The sequence below is a fragment of the Nothoprocta perdicaria genome, unplaced genomic scaffold (assembly GCF_003342845.1).
Source record: "Nothoprocta perdicaria isolate Ctin4 unplaced genomic scaffold, notPer1 scaffold_2, whole genome shotgun sequence".
Taxonomy (NCBI): Eukaryota; Metazoa; Chordata; class Aves; order Tinamiformes; family Tinamidae; genus Nothoprocta; species Nothoprocta perdicaria.
In genome coordinates, this window is record NW_020455204.1 from 10316320 (window position 1) to 10336008 (window position 19689).

General features: G+C 35.0%; 1 protein-coding gene across 1 annotated transcript in view; it reads left to right on the forward strand.

Moving 5' to 3' along the window:
• The window catches only part of ARAP2 (ArfGAP with RhoGAP domain, ankyrin repeat and PH domain 2), a 105326-nt gene extending 86006 nt beyond the window's left edge, over positions 1–19320 (forward strand). The window contains exons 27-32 of the mRNA XM_026037803.1: positions 4556–4695; positions 8275–8357; positions 9808–9843; positions 10317–10380; positions 14668–14799; positions 17825–19320. Coding sequence (XP_025893588.1) covers positions 4556–4695; positions 8275–8357; positions 9808–9843; positions 10317–10380; positions 14668–14799; positions 17825–18175 — 806 coding nt within the window. The 3' untranslated portion in view covers positions 18176–19320. The remainder of the gene's footprint in view (positions 1–4555; positions 4696–8274; positions 8358–9807; positions 9844–10316; positions 10381–14667; positions 14800–17824) is intronic.
• Positions 19321–19689: the final 369 nt, after the last annotated feature.

A 19689-nucleotide genomic window follows, 5' to 3' on the forward strand; every position in this document is an offset into this window, starting at 1 on the left:
ACCTTTTAATTCTATCTTACAACAAGCAAGAACTTGTAAATACTCTTTAGGAGAGTATATTTAGAGATTTTAGTTAACTATTCTCTTTACTTTGGTTCAAAATGGCCATCAGTCCTATCAGGATCGCTCCATACATTGTACTGATATGCATTCAAATAATAGCTAAATAGGAAATGAGGAAAATAAATGTAATATCATTTAGCCAACTCATTATTTGCTGAAGTACCATCTTAGTAAGTATTTCTAAGCATATTTGATCCCAAACAGGAAAAATATTAAGAAAATGGAGGGTGGTAGGGAGAGAGGCAAAGTTATCTACCTTTTTTTCCTGTTTTAAAATATATAGTAAAAAAAAAAAACAACTAATGTAAATTCTAATTGGACCTTATTATACCAAAGATGTTTAAAATAACAAATATTGCAGTCATTTTGTCTTGCCTGTGCAAGAATTTGTACATTTTGAATCTACTTATACTGCCATGAAACTTTAGGAATATTAAGGAACTAAAATAAATGCTCATTAGCTTCAAGCAGGGATGTATCTATTTTAAGTGTAGGTCAAAATGTGCAAAGATCTTGTATTATTTAGCCAAATTTTACATTTGTTTGTTCTTAAAGATTTGTTCTTATCTTTATTAATATAGTTAAACATTGTACCGCTATCATTAGGTGTAGTGTCAGAGTGAGGAAAGATGACTGCTCCGATAAACAGGGCAACAGTGTTCCCCCTGACTAGAGGAAGAGGCAATAGTAGCTACAAAAAAATCAATTTTCCTTGTCAAAGGAAAAAAAATTCTTTTTAGTGATTTAGCTTCAAAAAAAAAAAAAAATCTGGTCAGTTTTCCACTTTCTTGCTAGTCTTTGGTTATTCTCTCTTCACAATTTATTCTATAACTCTTCATGTTTCTGTAGGAGTATTGTCTTTCAAGTGCTATTCAGATGGACAAGTTGTGCATTCTGTTTTGGTATAACAGAATAACAGATACTTGGTAGATTATATTTCAAGACCCTCTTTCTTCTCCTTTTGTGAAAATTTCCCATATTAAAGATTCATCAGTTAAAAAATATAAGAGACTATATTCACTGTAAAATGTGTATAGAGATACTTGATTTTTTCCAGTGAAGAGTTTTTTAATTCGAGTGGCAAATACTTTTTTTTCTCAGAAATATCAATATTTTCTGAGCTAGTTCCTAGTGATTTCAGCGTTTTCTGGAAAGTTTTTAAATAGTTTGTAAAGTTTGTATCTGAAAAATGAGTGTGAATAGGATATTCTCAGATTATTTTAGATTTACTTAAATACCGTCTGCTAGAAAATACAGAAAATCATCAAATATAGAGGGTGTTTATTTTTCCTCACTTTTCTAAGATCTCTGTACGAAGTGTTTGATAAATTTGTCATGGTAAGAATGCTGCAGAGTTGAGAATGATTTTTTTTTTTCCTCCTCTCATTTGACTTGTTTAAAAAAAAAATAAAATTCATGTAATATTCATGTGATAGTGTGGGTAAGGTTTTGTACTCTATTCTGAATATAAAAGAAATATATCAGCAGAAAGGGACTATTTTATTTATTTATTTATTTATTTATTTATTTATTTGTAACTGAACAGATATATTGCAATCCTAGCAGCATTCAAATCAATCCAGTACAAACTTTTGATTTCATTTATTATAAATGTATTGATTTTGTTTTTAAATTCTATCTGGAACTCTCTAAAATGCAGGAAATTCTTAGGATTTTCTTTTAGTGGAAGGTGTACTGTTTCCAATAGAGTTGATTCTATTTGATGAAGTCAAAAGAATGTACTGTCTTTGTAATTTCTATTATATTATTAAAATCTCTTTTATAACTTCAGTTTGTTCTATGATAAAAAAAAAAGCAGGAGGGAATTATAATCACAATATTTAATTATCTTCTTTTTGCAAATAATTACAATCAGTAGGAGGAATAATTTAATTTAATGTTCCTCCACTGTGAAAGATGGGATTGAGATATGTCTTTTCAAGTTAGTCCCAAAGTCTCACTACACCATACAAATGACAGCAAAATCTGCTTCTCTGTGTTTTAAAATGTAACCTAATTGGTTTTGTGTGTTCACTTTAAAAGTGTATTAATTAGCATAATGAGACAATTTGAAGTGAAATACTACTTACCTACCGTTTGTACATGCACACGTATGCATTTTATGCATCTTGTACATGTGTCACTCACATGTAGGAAGGTTGGGACTCTCCCTAAAGAATCATATATGGTGTAACTGTTTATAGGTTCCCTAAAAGAAAGGCAAAGGACGTAAATGTTGAAATTAATCTAGATGCAAACACTATTGTACAATACATTTATTCTGGATCATTTATTTTGCAGTCATTAGTGATAATCCATACAAATTCTTAACTCTGTCATGTCAAAGGTGACAACTTTTAATACCTAATTTCTGCATGATATGCTATATTTGAAGATATTGACTTATTAATATTTGTGAATATTTTGAATATTTGTGATTAAAAAAATAGTTTTAATTACTATATGTAGCAGAACCTACTGGTTCCAAATGTGACTGTTGCATTGAAATTCAAAGTTGGTTCTTTTCTGCATTCCTGCCTTTCCTGGGTGAATGCAAATATATTTTATCTTCTTTTTTTGCTGTTAATTTATTTAAAACATTTTTTAATTTTTTTTTGCTTGATAATAGAGTGTTGTATCAAATTCTCAAATGCTAAGTGGAATATTACAAAAAGAGGACCCTTTGATAACTGAGTAAGGATGCTGTTCTCTGTTTATTGCATTGTCTTTTAGCACCACACTCTCATTTCTTTCTTTGAAGTAATACAGTTTTAAAATTAGTGCTGTCATTCTACAGCTCCTAAACAAATTTATTTGGTATTCCTTAATACACAAACAAATTGCAGGAAATATTTTCATTTAGTAAAAGAAACAAATGTGGCCCAAGCCAAAACATGTCACAGGTAGTAGACTCAGTCTTTTGGAAAAAAAGATATTAGCCCTATTAGTGCAACTACTTCTTTGGGAAGAAAAGATCACAGAATGGTTGAGGTTGGAAGGGGCCTTCAAGATCATCTAGTCCAATCTCCCTGCTCAAGCAAAGTCAGCAGGATGCTTGGGACCCCATCCAGTCAGATTTTGAAGATCTCCAAGTGTGGTGTCTCTACAGCTTCTCTGGGCATCTTTTTCCAGTGCTGAACCACCCTGAACCATCCTGTCCTTATCACTGGGTACCATTGAAAAGTGCTTGCCCCGTGTTCTCTGTCCCCTCCCATCCAATATTTATATACATTGAAAAAGTGCTCCTCTGTCAGTCTTCTCTTTTGCAGGCTGAACAGACTTTCTTCATATGAGAGTTGCTCATCATTTTAGCGGCCCTTTCCTGGACTTTATTCAGTAGTTCCTTGTCTCTCTCGTACTGGGGAGCCCAGAACTGGATGCAGGGCTCCAGATGTGACCTCAGCAGGCCGGAGCAGAGCAAGGGGAACACCTCCCTTGACCTGCTGGCAATGCTCTTCCTAATGCAGCCCAGGATACTGTTAGTCATCTTTGCCACAAGATACATTGCTGCCTTGTGGTCAGCTTGTCCACCAGGACCCACAGGTCCTTCTCCATGGAGCTGCTTTCCAGCAGATCATTCCCCGGTCTGTATTGGTAATGCTGCCTGGAATAGAGAACATTTTATTTCCTTCTGTCTACTGCTCTCCTTTCACATTGTCAGTCTACTTTAAGTGCTAACTACCTCAAGGAGAAAAGACTACTTAAGGTTGCTGCTATGTTCTTTCATTAAGGCTCCTACAAGATGCAAATAGGAGTTATTTTTCTTTTTCATTGCTCCTTACTTTGTAAAAATGTTATTTTGATTTGAATTTATACACATGAGTCATTTCAGCATAGTAATTACTGCAATTAGTGGTCAAAAGTGCTGCTATTTGGAAGTGGACTTTCTGGGCAAAGCAGATAAACTGGTTTTTTATTTTATTAAAAAAAGTGAGGAAAAGAAACATCTATGAAATGGTGCTGCAGTAGTTTTCATCTAGCAACCATCTACAATTCAGAAAAGACCCAATCTTTCTCTTTAAACAATATGTTTTAGTGCTTTCTTTCTATTATTTTGCTTAGGCTTTTAAATTGCTGTCAACATTATACTGAAAATTTTATCTGTCTTTGAAAAATTCAGTGTTTCTAATTTGTTTCATTAAACTTTAATTACCGAATCAATTTTAATTCTTTCTAATGCTGCTTGCAAAATACTACTTTAACAGTGTTTTTGTTTTATTATTTTGACAAATGTTGCTGTATGTATTTTGCCTTGTTTAAATAGAAAAAGTACAAATTTTCAGTGTTACCTGTTTTAGAAACAGGATAATTTTTTTCCAATAATTAGCATCATCGTGCTGTCAATGTTTAATAACTTATTAAGAAAATTTGAAACTATCAAGTTGCAATTTTACTCTTTTGATATACAGTGATAAATGCTAGGGGCAACTGCAAACTAGCAATTTCCACTGTTCCAAAATTTTCCAACAGAATGTTTTTGTTATCTTGTTAGAGAAAAACATGAAAGGTAGTATGAAAGCAGGCTATCTGAAGTACAAAGAAGAACCGTCAAAGCTTCTGTCTGGAAATAAGTTTCAAGAGCGGTATTTTGTGCTACGGGAAGGAAACTTGCTTCTTTACAAGGATATGAAGGTACAATAGCAGAAAATTCAATTCACGAATTTAATGATAAACAGCAAAATGGTCTTTTACATATAGAAGTAAGAGTAAAGGTAAATATTGTTAAATGGTAATCCTCAAAGTTTGGAGTGAAAGTGCAATTTTTTTATGTTACGAGTTCGCAGAGGTCTTAGTAAAATGAATTATGGATGTTGCTTATTTAGGTAGTTTAATTTTGCATAGTATGAGCTGTTAAAAAAAAAAATTAAACCAAAGTTCAGAAATGACTATCGACTGTGCTGTGACTAAGTTTTATGAAAGCTCTTTGTACTGAGCTGTAGTACAAGCAATATGGAACTTAAGTGCCCTGCATATTGGCTTGTCTTCAGATCTCAGAGCCTTTAGAAATTACAATCAACAGTGGTCTTTTACTTAAAAATGTCATGATGTAAGAGGTTATGGAAAACAGTATCTCTCAATATGCTAGCAAAATCTTCACTTGCCTCCCAGGTACAAAGTTTTCACTAACCTCTCAGTAATGAGGAAGAAATATAACCTTCTCCTGAAGTAAAACATCAGGAAGAAAAGGAGACTTGATAGAATCCCAGCCTTGCAGACATGAGTACTGATGCTTAGCTATACATCACAGTCCCTGAGAAACAAAGTCAGGAGTATGGATAGCATGTTGAATTGAATTTCCTGAGAAAAATGTTTTCAGATATAATCAGTTTATGTTAAAGTGTAAAACTAAACAAGAGATATTGTGAACTATACCGTTCAGTTGTTCATTTTAGTTCTGTTAATTTCTGTTAAAGTTTCAAGTGTTTTTATTTTTGCTGGGTGCTGTTTTTTCTCATCCAGTCAATATATGTACATGTGCTTGATGACCTTGCGAAAATAATTAATAGAATCATAGAATCCTTAAGATTAGAAGGGACCTTTAGAGATCATCTAGTCCAAGCCCTGCACATGCAGGATTGCCTAGAGCATGTGGCACGGGGTTGTTTCCCAGCAAGTTTTAAAGTTCTCCAGTGAAGGAGACACCACAGCCTCTCTTGGCAATCTGTTCCAGTGCTCTGTCACCCTCACAGTTGAAAATTTTTTTGTTAAATTGCTGTGAAGTTTTTGGTGCTTCAGTTTGTGGCCATTTCCTCTAGTTCTGTCAGTTGGGAGGTTTTTGTTTGTTGGTTGTTTTTTGGGTGGTTGACAAAGCTTAAAGATTAATTGGTGATATAACCTAATGCAAAAGAAATATTATGTTTTCTTGTAAGACTTCTACTTTTTAAGTAGAATGATCCTATAATATCAAAAATAGTGTCACGTAATTTAGTGCTAAAACTCAAATTATCACATACGCAAGACTAAATTATATTTTCATAAAACCTTTATTAGGATCTAGGAAAGAGTTTGTGATGAGGTTATTCTACTGAGTTAAAACTGCTTTTTCAGCCATTCTGATTCATAAAGTGTTAAATGATTTCTAAATTCAGGTGGAGTTTTCTACTTAGTGTAAATACTCCATTATTTTTAAATGGCTTTCAACATTTTTTAAAATGAAAATATAATTCTGACAAAATACCATTTTTCAGTTTTTCTATTTTCTGCTCATCTACCACCAGTATATTTTGTTCTATTTTAAGTTATATATAGAAACGAGTAGTAAAAGGGTGTGACATTGCAGAAGGCAAATTCAGTTTTATAAGATTGCATGTATTTGTCAATTTATGAATTCTCTCAAGAGTAAATTCTTTGTATATACAAAAGGAGATAAATTGTTTTCCTCGAAGAATTATCAAAGACAAGAGATTTCCATGACATTGTGTATTTAATGCACAATAATATCCATATTAATATATTAGATATATAATTCTTATCACTATTAATAAGTAATAGTAATGCATTATTGATTATTAATTATTTAATTTATTAAATTACAGTATTGTGTTAATTGGCTGAAAAAGCTTACCATTGTAATGCCCAGTCAGTAAAAGATATGCTCACACATGCACAAACACAACACATGACAAAGTTCCTTTAGGTACAGTTTTTGAGAATTACACTTAGTAGTATATTCTGTAGAGAAGTCTCAGTGAGACTTAGTGAGGCAGTGCTCTTGCTTTGAATCTGAAGACTAACAGACCAGACATAAAACCTCTTTTTTCCTCTCTCTCTCTTTTTTTTTTTCTTCCCATTATAACAGCACTTCTGATCCTGGGCAGAATATTTTTTTCCTTTTTCTTTCTTCCTCCCAATATTTGAGTGTTACAGATTAAAACATGCAGAGACAGAAATTGAAAATACAGGTCAGCAAACATTCTAGAGCATTACAGATCTTCCGGGCATGAAGACTGATGTAAAGGTGATCCCAAGTACCTCAACATCACCTGTGTCTGCTGTTGCTCATCTACCTGCTTCGCTGAGCAGCGGACCTTCATTTTCCTTGTTCAGCCTCTCACTTTAGTACAGTAAAAGCAGCTCTTCATATTGACCTTGACACACCTGATGGATCTCAGCTTCAGCTCAACTTTCCTTTCCTAACACTGTGTCTACATGTCCAGACAGTGTTTTTAAATTGCATGCCTATACGTCTTATATGCTATGTGTTGGGGTTTTTTTGTTTGCTTATTTTTTGTTTGTTTTTGGTTTTGCTTTGGAGCGCTGCTGTGATTTCCTTCCTTAGCTAGGTTTCCTGATATGTCTACGTGTTTCTCTGAGTATCATGAAGAAAAAATCTTGCTGTCTTTAAAGATCTACCAACTTTACTGAGCTTGCTTGCCCTACAGACCTGCCTTCTCCAATGGGATCATATGTAGCAGTTCCCTGAACAAGCACAAATCTGTTCTCCCAAAGTCCTCAGTCTGTCCTCTACTACTTGCATTTTAATGGTCACAGTGACCATAGCTTCCACTGATAATCACATCCCCAACCAGATCTTCTTTCTTGCTTGTGTATATCAGACCAATTTTGCAGGGCCCCTGTCTAGCTCGTCCACTGTGTGTGTCAAGAAGTTGCCCTGACACCCTCTGTAAATCTGCAGAATTGCTAGCGTCTCACCAGGATGCCTTTCCAAAAGGTCAGGGAAAGCAAAGCCTCTTGCAGGCTCTGCAGTTCACAGACTTGCAGGCTCTGCAATTCAGAGACTTTCTAGAGTTGTTCAGAAAAGACCTCGTTTGTTTCTTCATCCTGATTGGGTCTGAAACAAATACCCACCACAGTGTTGTCCATCTCATAGAAATTCACCCCATGTATGGTCTGCTCACCTCTGCCATCCTTCATATGGAGTGTGCCTCCCTATCCTCCCTGACTGCCTCTCCCTGAAGAGCCTGTATTACAATTACAAAACTCCAGTCACATGAGCTTGGCCACCACATCTCACCTATTCTGACTATATTGTAACTTTTTGACTTTACAGGGACTTCACATTCTTTCCTTTTCCCAGTGGAAGTGACTGGCGCCCTTTGTTAATGGGAAGGAAAAATGTAAAAAATGTAACAGTTGGCAAGAAAAGTGGGGTGCGGCTTATAAAATGAAGTAAACTGTGGAGACAGCTGGAGAGCATTTCCTCTTTTGTATAGTTGTGATAAAGTAACTAGAGTCTTATTTTATTTTCAGGCCAGCAAACCTGAGAAAGTGTTGCCTGTCCCTTCCTTGAAGCTTTATCTTGGAGTGAAAAAGAAAATGAAGCCACCAACAAAGTAAGAATAGAAAAAAAAAAAAAAAGTTAAATGTAAGCTTGCTACTGTCTCCATGAAAGAGCAGCATAAAATATTGTTGAACAAGGAAAAGCCAAGAAGCCAATTGAAGTGTACCAAATTAATTTACCCTCCATAACATTATCTGTTCTGTTGCTATCTCTAGTTTTGTGTTCCATGTTAACTCTTCTGTGCTAGGAAATTACTTTATTGATTGGCTTTTCTTAATCTTAAGTGTATTATCTCTTTTGGATGTGTTTGTTGCTAGCTCACTTAGTTTTGTGGTATGTGTCTTGCATTTCATTGATGGGAACACCTTCCTGGCACCAGTGAAAAAAGAGGAAGAAAAGCCAACTAGTTTGTCTATGATGACAGTCCCTGTTGTTCAGTAGAGGATTTTCCTTTTTCAGGATCCTTTTCATTTTGACTTGTTTTTTCCTTCTGAACAAAAACTACAGTGTCCTTTATGAACACCAGTGACTGTGCCTCTGGAAGAGTGAGAAATTACACCTCTTTCTCAGTTGTGTTTCCCAGATTGCCAATCAAATCTTTGAGACATTGAGATAATTTAGATAGGATCCTGCCCGAGGGGGATTCCAAGTTGATTATAGCCTTTGAGCAGATATGTTGGTACTTTTTCCTGAGAGTTAGCACATCAAAACCCTCAAAATATCTATAAATTTCAGAGGTTAATTCTGTTAGACGAAACAGGGTGCCTTTTTGGTTTTGAGAAAGTATGTTAAACTCGAGAATAAGTAGGTGAGTAGTTTGAAGTACAAATGTAAGAGTATGTAAGCAGGTACTATCTTTGCAGATAGTTTCATTCCTTGAGGTTTGCTTTCAGTGCAACTATTTTCAACATCAGACTTGACACAATCTTCTCTGTGTCAAGGAGCTGTCAATTTGTCACCTCAGAGGATTCTTTGTGAACCTGTTCTGTTCTCAGCTTTTTATTTTATTTATTTAATCTCTGTAGATTTATGTGGTTCCTTCTTTTTCCAGCAAAAGCACTCTTAAGGTTCCTTCTGTGCCTTCCCCATCATAAATCTTTATATAAATGTTTTTTTTTCTGGACACCAACTTAGCAATTTTACTCCCAACATCTTCCAGAAAGTAAAGCCACAGCTGAAACAGCACACGGAGTCCCAGAGTCATTTGCAATGCTCAGCTTTAGCCCTTGTCCAGAGCAGACCATTCATGAACTGAGTCATGTATGAACAAACAGTTTTGTTTTTCAGTAATCTCCTAGGTTTACACCTTTAACTATATATATATATATATATATATATATATATATGTACACACACACACTGCATATATATAAAAAGCATTGTGTGGAAGTCTCTTCAGTTTTAGGAAAATACTGGTTTTAGGAAAATATTGCCTCTGTCTTGAGTTTATGGAACTATTGAACCTTTTTTTTTTTTTTTTTTTTTTTTTTTTTTTTTTTCAGCTGGGGTCTTGCAATATTTTCTGAAAAGCACCAGTGGTAGGTAAACGTGAAGCATGCATAATTTTCCTGTTCAATGTGTATTTAAACTTTAAATTTCAGCATTTAAGAAGATAAGGTTTGAAAATCAATGTTTTTTATTTTGTCTGCATGTTTGCTTTTTTTGTTTTTCTTAATTATAGACTACATGTTTTGATAATCTTTTGGTGTCTGTCCTCTTACTGTGGCTAAAAATAGCAAATAATCTTAAAATCTGTAGTTCTGAAGTTTATGAAAGCTGTATACGTGCTTTGAGTTAAGCATTTGACTGCCTTTTTGAAGCAGAGTAAAATGGTAATTGTGTATTTCACAGTCTTTTTATGTAAGCTAATGTTAATAATAAATTCTGACAACATTCACAGATGAATGTAAGCAGTATTTGAACTCATTTAGAAACTTAGTCTGTAATGTGTCTAGCTGCAACTAGATTTTTTTTCCATTTTTTTTCTTGCTAATTATATATTGTATTCTAGGCATATCTGTTTTGATGGACAGGATGCACAGATGGAGTGGCTCATCAGTATTTTTACTGCACAGGTACTAACTGGTCAAATATAAGAAATATAACTTTTCCTGCTGCAATGAAAATCCTCTTAGGCAATCATATATATGTATGTGTTATAATTGCACTATGGATAAAAGTGCAATATTATTAAGGCTTTTGGAATGTAGTTTTTTTGATGTAATCAAACTACAAAAAGATGGTCTTAGCCTATGAAGGCTGTTGTTCATAATGGTGTTCATATATGTGTATATGGGAGGAGAAGATTGCAGCCTAGGATCTTCTTTATGCTGCATTGGGCTGAAGCTAGATAAAGTAAAACTCACTTCCTTAGCACATCCTTTGGGTGAAATTCTGGCCATTGACCCAAAGAGTGTCTGTGTGCCACAGTGCCTTGAGAGCTCCTTGTCTGTTAATGAATTTGGCTACTGTGTGCCAAATGGCCATGATAGCAGGGGCTCTCTTTAAGCACATTGCCGAGTGGACCAGCTCTGCAGGGCGTACTGTAGATTTTCCTGGTGAGTTTAGGTAACACTGGCAAGTCATTGCATTGGACAGATACTCCCTCAAGTTACGTAATTCTCTGCTTGCTACTAAATTTTGAATAAGTTGGATGTAAATTTGAGTGCCACATCCTTGCAAGAAGGCTTAATGTTCGCATGGTAGAATGCAGGAGTGAGAGAGGTGGGAAGTCCGGCAGGAGCCTGGAACGGAATTAAGTTTTTAAAAGGATTCTGTGTTTGTGTCAGATTTTTCTTGTCTTTCCCGTAACGTTCAAGGAGCTTTAGGGAATATCGCTGTGAATACACATCAGTAGATTTATGATTACCTGTGAGCTTTGCATATTACATAAAGTGGACTAGACACAGGACTCCTACCTTACATACCTAAGAGAGGCTTGCTAGCAGGGAACCTGTCTTTCTGACCCCTGTCAATAGCAGTACTAGGGGTGCAGTGTTTGCCTTGTAAGTGACACTTCCAAAGTTTTGTCTTACGCCGCTCCCTTAACTGATGGAGCTATTGTGGTTTCCATGGAAACAGCCACCAGTCCTGGCATACATCTCATGGGCATAACATGAGCGGTGTCACAACAAATTGGCTCCGAGGTTATTGATATAGGCTGCTCGGAAATAACTCATACAGCCTTAGTAACTCCTTTGAAATCCTTTTGACGTAAAATCACAAGAAAGGCAATTTATTAGGATTCTGATCAAGTCGTTCAGTATGTAGAATGTTCCTCTGATAATATAGATCAAAACCTGAGAGATGCTGCTCACTGTTCAGGAGATTTTTATAACAACAAAAAAATCTTTTAATGCATGTTGGTTTTTTAACTTTCAATGACTTAATACTATTTTCTTTGAAAACTTCATTCTCATGAGGCCAATGAATCAACAGTACTAACAAACTGTGTCGAGAGGATGGCTTTTTTGGATATCAGTATTCTGGACATCAGTGGAAGTTGTCAGTCTGTGGATTACTTGGGAGATTAAGTGCTAATGAAGCAAAATCAGTATATTGCCCTAAGACAATATTATTTGCAAGGAAAGTCTGTCCTTGAGAGTGCAATGACTCATGGTGTAAAAGCTTACTTTAAGATTTCCAAATATTTTGCATCACACGGTAGTAGCAAGCAATTATCATCGAATTATCCCCTTTCTAAACCAGAAAAAAATAAATGTCAGCTAAGGTTGTTTCTTGTTAAAATTTTAGAAGTAAAGTTATCTGTAGGGAAGATAGCTTGTCTTCTACCTTATTCATTATCCCAGTATTTGAAAACTTTTGTGTTAGAGAAGCTGCAGGCAACAGATTTTCTTTGTATTGATGGAGTTACTGGACTTAGATTGCCAAGAGAAAAATACTAAAAAAAATAAGTTTTGAAGTATTAAGACATTTACATTAAATGATCCAACTGAATTCAGAGGAGAAGAAATCTATGTTACTGTGCTCTAGCAGAGGAAGATTTTATTAGTAAGTAGTGTCAGTAAGGTACTGTTTATTTATTTATTTATTTTGTTTTCTGATAATGTTTACTCCCATAGTTTAAGTTCTGCAGAGAGCATTAATAGCTTAGGTCCTATTGTAATCTAACACCTTTGTTACAGAAAATCAAGCCCTGAAGGTTATTAATCTTGTATTTTAAATACTAAGATCATTCTGAGAAGATCCATTGTTTTTTCCATTTTTATGCAAAATTGTTCCATAAAGTACAGCTAAAACCTGATTCTTGGATTCTGTAATGCAGCTCTGCACAAAATCACTTAATAGCATACAACTGAAAGTAATTAATTGATATGAAGATGGACACAATCGTATATGAGCTCTTCCAATATGCTGTGCCAGCTAGAGAGAGGCACAGCATATTACTATGAGGTGCAGTTGTGCAGATAGGTCAAAACTATGAATAAATACATTTATTATGTGGTCTAATATGTTGCTGGCATTTCTGATGTATTTTCCAGAGTTCTATTTTAAGAAATGTTACTAGCACAAAAGGGAAATCAGGCTACTTAACTGACAGGGATAGTTCCCCTAAGCTTGCTGAAAATTCATGGAGCCAGGTTCCTTCAGGGCCTAACTTACAGGTCCTCAATCGCTTTCTGAATCCCATTTGTTTACAATAACAAAGCCTGGCCTTCCATACTAGGCACCTAAATTGCACTTATTCTCCTTATCAAAAATAGCAAAGAAGTATCCTCTGCCATTGATTCTACTGTGCAGTTTAAAAGATTTATATACTTGTCTGAAAGTTTCAAAGTAGTGTGGAGGATGTCCCGAGTCCTTGAAGTAAGGTAAACTTTTGGTAGAGTAGGTCAAATGGCAAAAACAGATATGTCTAAATCCATTCCAATGCTTTGAGTGCATTGGAATGAACCTCTGCTGTTTTTGTTATAACTAGCTTCTGGGCTTTTTCTTTGAAGAGACATTACTGTGGATTTCTCTATTTCTGTGCACAAAACTCATGTGCTAATTCCATGAATAACATGATATCTTGGTAAACTAAAGTGCTTTTGGTTGTCAAAAGCCCTTCTCTCAGATAAGACATTCCTAGTGTTTCACTGTTGTGAAAAAGGATTTTTTTTGGCATTTCCTGGGTAGGAGTTGTACCTACCCAGGCATTTCCTGGGTAGAGTTGTACCATAACCTGGTACCATAACCTGGTCAGCACCATCTGTAGGAAACTTTACCCTCTAAAGTTGTGAATCTATGAAATACTCTTGTTACTATGCAAGTGAGGTTCCTAGACTGCTCTTCTTAGTCAGTAATGACAGAATCGTACTCTTCTAGTGGCTTTCAGATAGCACCGTGTTAACTGTTAACAGGCAGACTGCTAGCACAAATAAACAAAATCAAATCCCATCACTGTGTTTTCTTTGAGGTCTTGAAGAGGTAACCTAATTCTTGCATATAGAGGGTTGAACGCCAAAAAAGTAATTTTCAAAAAGAATCAGTGAATACTCTGACTGTGAAATGAAATATGTGAAATCTATTAGAGATTTGGCAGTTTCTTCTTAGAAAGATCAGATAATTTCTTATTTGTTAAAAATAATGCAAAGCAATAGTGTTTTGTAAAAACTAACCCAAACGTACCCAACTTTCATAGGTTTCTCTGCTGCCTCTCTGCTAATTAGCGTTCTAACTAACCAGTTTTCTTTGGAGTTATGATAGTTTATCTCTGTGCACACATCTTCAAGCTTTGAAAACTATTCCTACTTAGACATCAGGCATCCTTTTTGATTCATAGAATCTCATGATGGAGCTTTTCCAAAAGCATCTCTTACACTATATTGCCCTTGGAGATGTCTTTCTGGTTACCATTAGCTTCATCATAAGATCTGTTGCTTTGTAGGTTGTATTTGTTGGGCATTCTCGCCTGTATAACACATGTTGTTATCACAGGATAGGCAATAAGTATTTTATCCCAAATTGTGAATGTAATCACTGAAGAAGTTGTTTGCAAATTGCATTAGTTCATTTCAGGAAGTTTTATTGTGACTCCTGAAAACGTGTCTATCTAGAATTTGGAAACTGTGAATCAAATGAAATTATTTTTTCTTTTTGGATATATTTTTATATTTCTAGCAGATAATTATTTTGATATTCAGCATGGAGGGAAGATGCATGACAATTCTACAGTGTTTAAGCTCTGTTCACTCAGCAGTGTGTAGCACATAAAATATTAACATAATTTTAAGACTGTAGCTTTCCTCTCTCTTCTCTTATAAAAGACAGAAAGTGTGGTATGGTATACAGCTTTACCAAAGTGTTTAATTTGAAAATGCCTGCCAAAAATTATTTTTATTTATTTGTTTATTTTTCAGCATGTAGATATATGGCCACCTGCTGGAAAAGCAAGAAAACAATCTATAACTAAAAGTCCAAAGATTGGAGGTTTGCCATTAATTCCCATTCAGCAGGAGAAGAACGCCTGTAAAATTGGAGGGAGTATAGAGGTAAATGGGGTTTAAACTTGCTGTGGAACTTCTAAACACAGTGCTGTGCTTTCTAATGGTCCAGGAACAGCAAGCTCTCTAGAGGTGCATAAATATAAAACGTTTGTTTTTTAGTGTCAGTGCCATTGACAATTCCATTGTTTTTCTATTAAAACAATAGTTAGGATAATTTAATATAAAAAGAATTGTGACCTAGTCGGGTACCAGCTTCTTTGCTGCTCAGTAAATTCATGGATGATTGTTGTTTGCTTTTCTGGATTTTGTTGGTTTGTTTGAATTTGAGCTAGAGCAGATCATTAGAAGTGAATAAGACTTAACTTGTAAATGCATTGAATGTTATTACAGTTTTATTTTCATGAAGTCCTTGAATACTGTGCTGCATGTGTATTTCACTGTATCTATTGCCAGAAAAAATGCGCCATTTTAGTTACATATCCTGTAAATGTAATGAGGAAGCCTGTATGGAACTGCTATACTTTTAAGTTGCAGTGTTATTAGCCTCAAAGAAGAGCACAGTTGGGGTGCAGAATATCTGTGAGTGACTTGAGTATCACACTACACTGCTTGAGCTAATGATACGTCTTAAATTTAGCATCTTAAACTAAGATAAATTCCTGGCACCCACACAGAGATATGTGGTGAGGCGTTATTGCCTTACCTCCAGCTGAGAAAATGTAGTGTAGTTAAAGCGTTAGTCTGTTTGGGGAAAAATAGTGATAACTAATCTGATGGCAACAGAGAAAGCATGACTTGGACCTTTGACTATACACAGTATTATTTGTTGCATGTTGCTCTGGAAGGGTTGTAAATAATAAGGGATGTGTTGTCAGCATTTAGAGACAGTGGTTGAGCACAGATGGGTGAGGCTACCTCAGTCCTGTAGCAAATGTTTGTATATATAAACAAGAAGACTGAGGTACAAGGGAAAAAATCCTTTCTTTAAAACCGTGATTGAATGCCATACTGACTTATAAAAGGTTTAACCTACATGTTGAAAGAAGCAAGTTGTCTTAAGAATAGTAAAGCATGTAACTAGATAGGTTCTTTTTTTTTTTTTTTTTTTTTTTGGAAATGTGCAGAAAAAAACCACAAATTATTATAAATTTATTTACTCATTATTTGCTTAAAGTGCTAAAGAGATAAAACAGCTTCTCGTAACGTGAAATAGTTGCTTTTTGTGTTACAGATTATTGGGAGAAAAGTATGGATTTCAGCAGTATAACTTAGAGCATATTTTTGTATTAGTATGCATTAGTTCACATATTAATAAATAATGTTATTAGGAAATAGGATATGGCATTTTTTTCACACATCATCTTGACATGTTATTAATAAGCTAAGGTACTACTATGTCTGTTTTACTGCTGCTAATTTTACTACTACTAGTTTCGTTTCAATTTGAAAATTAGGATTTGACTTCGTAAGGTGAATTAAGCTCCAAATCGTCTATGTAAAGTAAATATATGTCAATGTACTAGACTATTCCAAAAAAAGGAAGCATCTTTTAAATTTCAGTTTTATACTTGCTCTGTTGCTATTTCATTTAAAGGAAAGTTTACTGGGAAAAACACGTAGGGAGAGTGAGAAGGAGAGAAGAGGAGGAAGACCCTTGCTCATGTTGTTTAGCAGTGGAAGTATATTGATTTTTGATGTGTAGACAGAATTCTTCTCAAAAGATGGAAAATTTAAATGTGATGTACAAAAAAGTTATCAATAAAATGTATTGCTTCTGAGTGAAGTCAAAAACTGGCAAACAAAACCAGTAGAGGTATTATTGTATTGTCTACATAATTCAATAATACATAATGCAATAATATCAGGTTATGTGATAGTAGGCAGGGCATTCCATTTGTGGAAACACCTTGTATTTCTAGAACAAAATGAGATTTGGGATTTTTTTTCTTTTATATCTAACATCTTTTTGACTGCTGGAAAGCACTGAGGAGGGACCTTGATTTTTTCACCTTCTTGTGTGGCACTTGAACAATTGGGAGTCATTCACCCATGGCATATGAGCAAAATGTCTCGTGCAATTTCAATGCCTCATATTCATTAAAGCAAATGTGAAAAATATTCAAACCCTTTTTTAGGAAGAGAAGAGCTTGTTTGGTTATCTACATGAGCTTTCTATCCTGGATCAGGAGTTCACTTTTAAAGCAAATCTACCAATAGTTGCCGTAACTTCTTTGTATTATGAGAGCATGAGCACTTGTCTTTCAGATTAAACTGAACTGGAATTTGTTCTCCAAGACAATATCTAATGCAAATAAATAAGAATAGAGTCTATGGGAAAAGACTGAAGTTAGTTTAAAGTGCATTTAAAGAAAAGAAGAAGGGTATGGTGTAGCTATCAGATCCTCCATACTGTTTCACTGTGCATATATAGATGTCCTGCAACCTAGGAATTTGAAAACAGGTGCCAATATGGAACATTGCATTGCCCTCAGCTTGCTTTAGCTGATTTCTCAGTATGTGAATTGGGAGGCGTAATCTGAAAGATCAGACAAAGTCTTCTAATTTATGGGGCAGTGTTGAAGAGGTGCTGAGAATGTTTGTGTGTATGGAGTATTGCATTTTGCACATTGACCTAGCTCTGGCATGTTGTAATCAAAATGGCAACATTATGGTTTTTATTTAGAGTGTCATAAAGTTATAAAGACTACATAATCTGCTGTGTTTTGCTGCTGTAGAAAGTTTAAATTTAATCTACCGTGATGGGATGAAAAATCAAATTGTGAATGTCTTCAAAATGAATGTCTTCAATTCATTCACTGTCATGGTGCGATTAATTTGTAAATTTATGTAATTTTCAGAAGTATCACTAATCAAGCAAATATGCTCACTAAATCATAATAGCACAAATTGAGGAAATTTAGAACTATTAACTGTGCTATCCCAGGTCTTTAGCGAAATTGATTCTTCTTTTAAACTGTTATGTGAAAGCAGTATGCAAAATTGCAATCTAAATATTATTGAATATTGTGTTAATTTGAATGATCGTATTTATCTTTGCATGTTTACTCAGAATATAGATTTGGAATCTGGGAAACTCAAACTTGTTGAGCATCATGAGGATGACTCACTGGAAGAAAGAAAAAACTTGAAAGAAAAAGCATCTATTGTGGCACAGTGCTTGGAACGCAAGGAGGAAGAGGTGCGAAATCAAGCAAAGAAGCATCGGAGCTTGACCTGTGTGGAGGACAGAGGTAGGACTGACCAAAGACAACACAAGGAAGCAAAAGCACTGAAGAAAAATAAGAACAAAGCAAAAAAGACTACTTTGGATATGGATAGCAAATTGCCATCAAATGTGATTGAGGAATTAAATACGGTGCTGCAGAGAAACAGAGCACTTCATGATGAAACCTCCAGCTGATTTCTAAAGCTTAAAAGAAACAATATATATATATTTATGTATAGGCAGAAACTGCCTTTTTTGAAGTGTACATTTTGTACAGTGCAGAGGAAGTATAATTTGTTTACATGCAGCTGTTGATTTTATATATACTTATGCAACATTATAATTTAAGACTGAACTGATTATGTAACAATCCAGAAATTTGAAAGTTCTTGATGTTCTGTGCAATGGTACCAGGGTTTTGTCAATTTTTTTTAATGCAGATTTTATGTTAGATGTAAGAATTATAAGCACTAGTAAAAGCTTTGGCTCTGTTTATGCTTTCTACCATCTTGTAAGTACTGAAGAAATATTCTTTGAAGGAAGAGTAGAGACATGCTGAAATTCATAGTTCTGGTTTGCATCATTTTTAATTGCCTAACACTATATGAAAATAAGTAGCTTACCTGCCTTGAAGAGTGTTTTTAACATGTATTTTTTTTCTGCACTTAGGAATAAAATGAGTATCTTTTTTCGGAGATTTGTCCTCTATAGATTGGCCCATGAAAGGATCAAAAACGGGAAGGATGTAGTGTATATAAGGCAAAACTGTGTCTATATGATGTACATCTGATTGTGTCCTCTAAATAACGAAAAAAAATACTGAGGGTCCAAAAGGAATTCTTCCAAGCAATTTCATTTAATTTAATGCATGTATGAATTTGAAGGATAGCAGCATCTTTTTGCTCAACAGATTGGAGTAATTTTATAAATAGGAACTGGGTAGCTCAGGGTCAGAATGGCAGTTTTTTGCATGAGTAGGTCAGTGTTTAGATGTGGCTTGCTTGGTGCTAACAAAGGTGCTGATGAATATTTAATAGTCCCACTGAAAATAAATTTCCTCGGGAAAAATGGTCCCCACACAAATACATCCATCAAAAGGGCACTAATTCACTCAGTAAAGGAGTGCCAATTACTGCGTGTGAGAGGAATTAACCTTTCCTTTTATCGATAGGACAAGGTTGCACGTACGCTGCTCGCAGGGACTGTGAAAGGCTCGTGCTACTGCTCTCATTCTTTGGGGCATAAAGAGAGGTCACAAGGCTGAGACAACAGCAAGCATATGGTGTGTTACCTTGCAATTATTTGCTTTGGTTTTAAGCCAGGATCCTCAAAGATGAGGATCTGCCACCTAGGCTTTTTTTTTTTTTTTTTTTTTTAAATTTTTTTTTNTTTTTTTTTTTTTTTTTTTTAAATTTTTTTTTATTTTATTGTTTTTGTTTGTGCAAGCAGTGAAACTAAGCTTGGTTCTCTTCAGTTGTTCTGTGCATCTCACCTTTACTTATCCCATGGGATTCCCTGAGACTGCTTGGCGCTTCCCCAGTGAGGCAGGTGCTGGCTGCTTAGGACAGAGAGGTGCTGAGCTTGTCCTGCCAAATCGCAGCGCCTGCTTTATGTTGTTGCTTTCCCTTTTGTGGTCTGCCAGTTCTGTTTTTATTTGTACTGAGCAACTTCAATGTGAAAAAGGTTGTTTGGTTGAAGAAATTACTCAA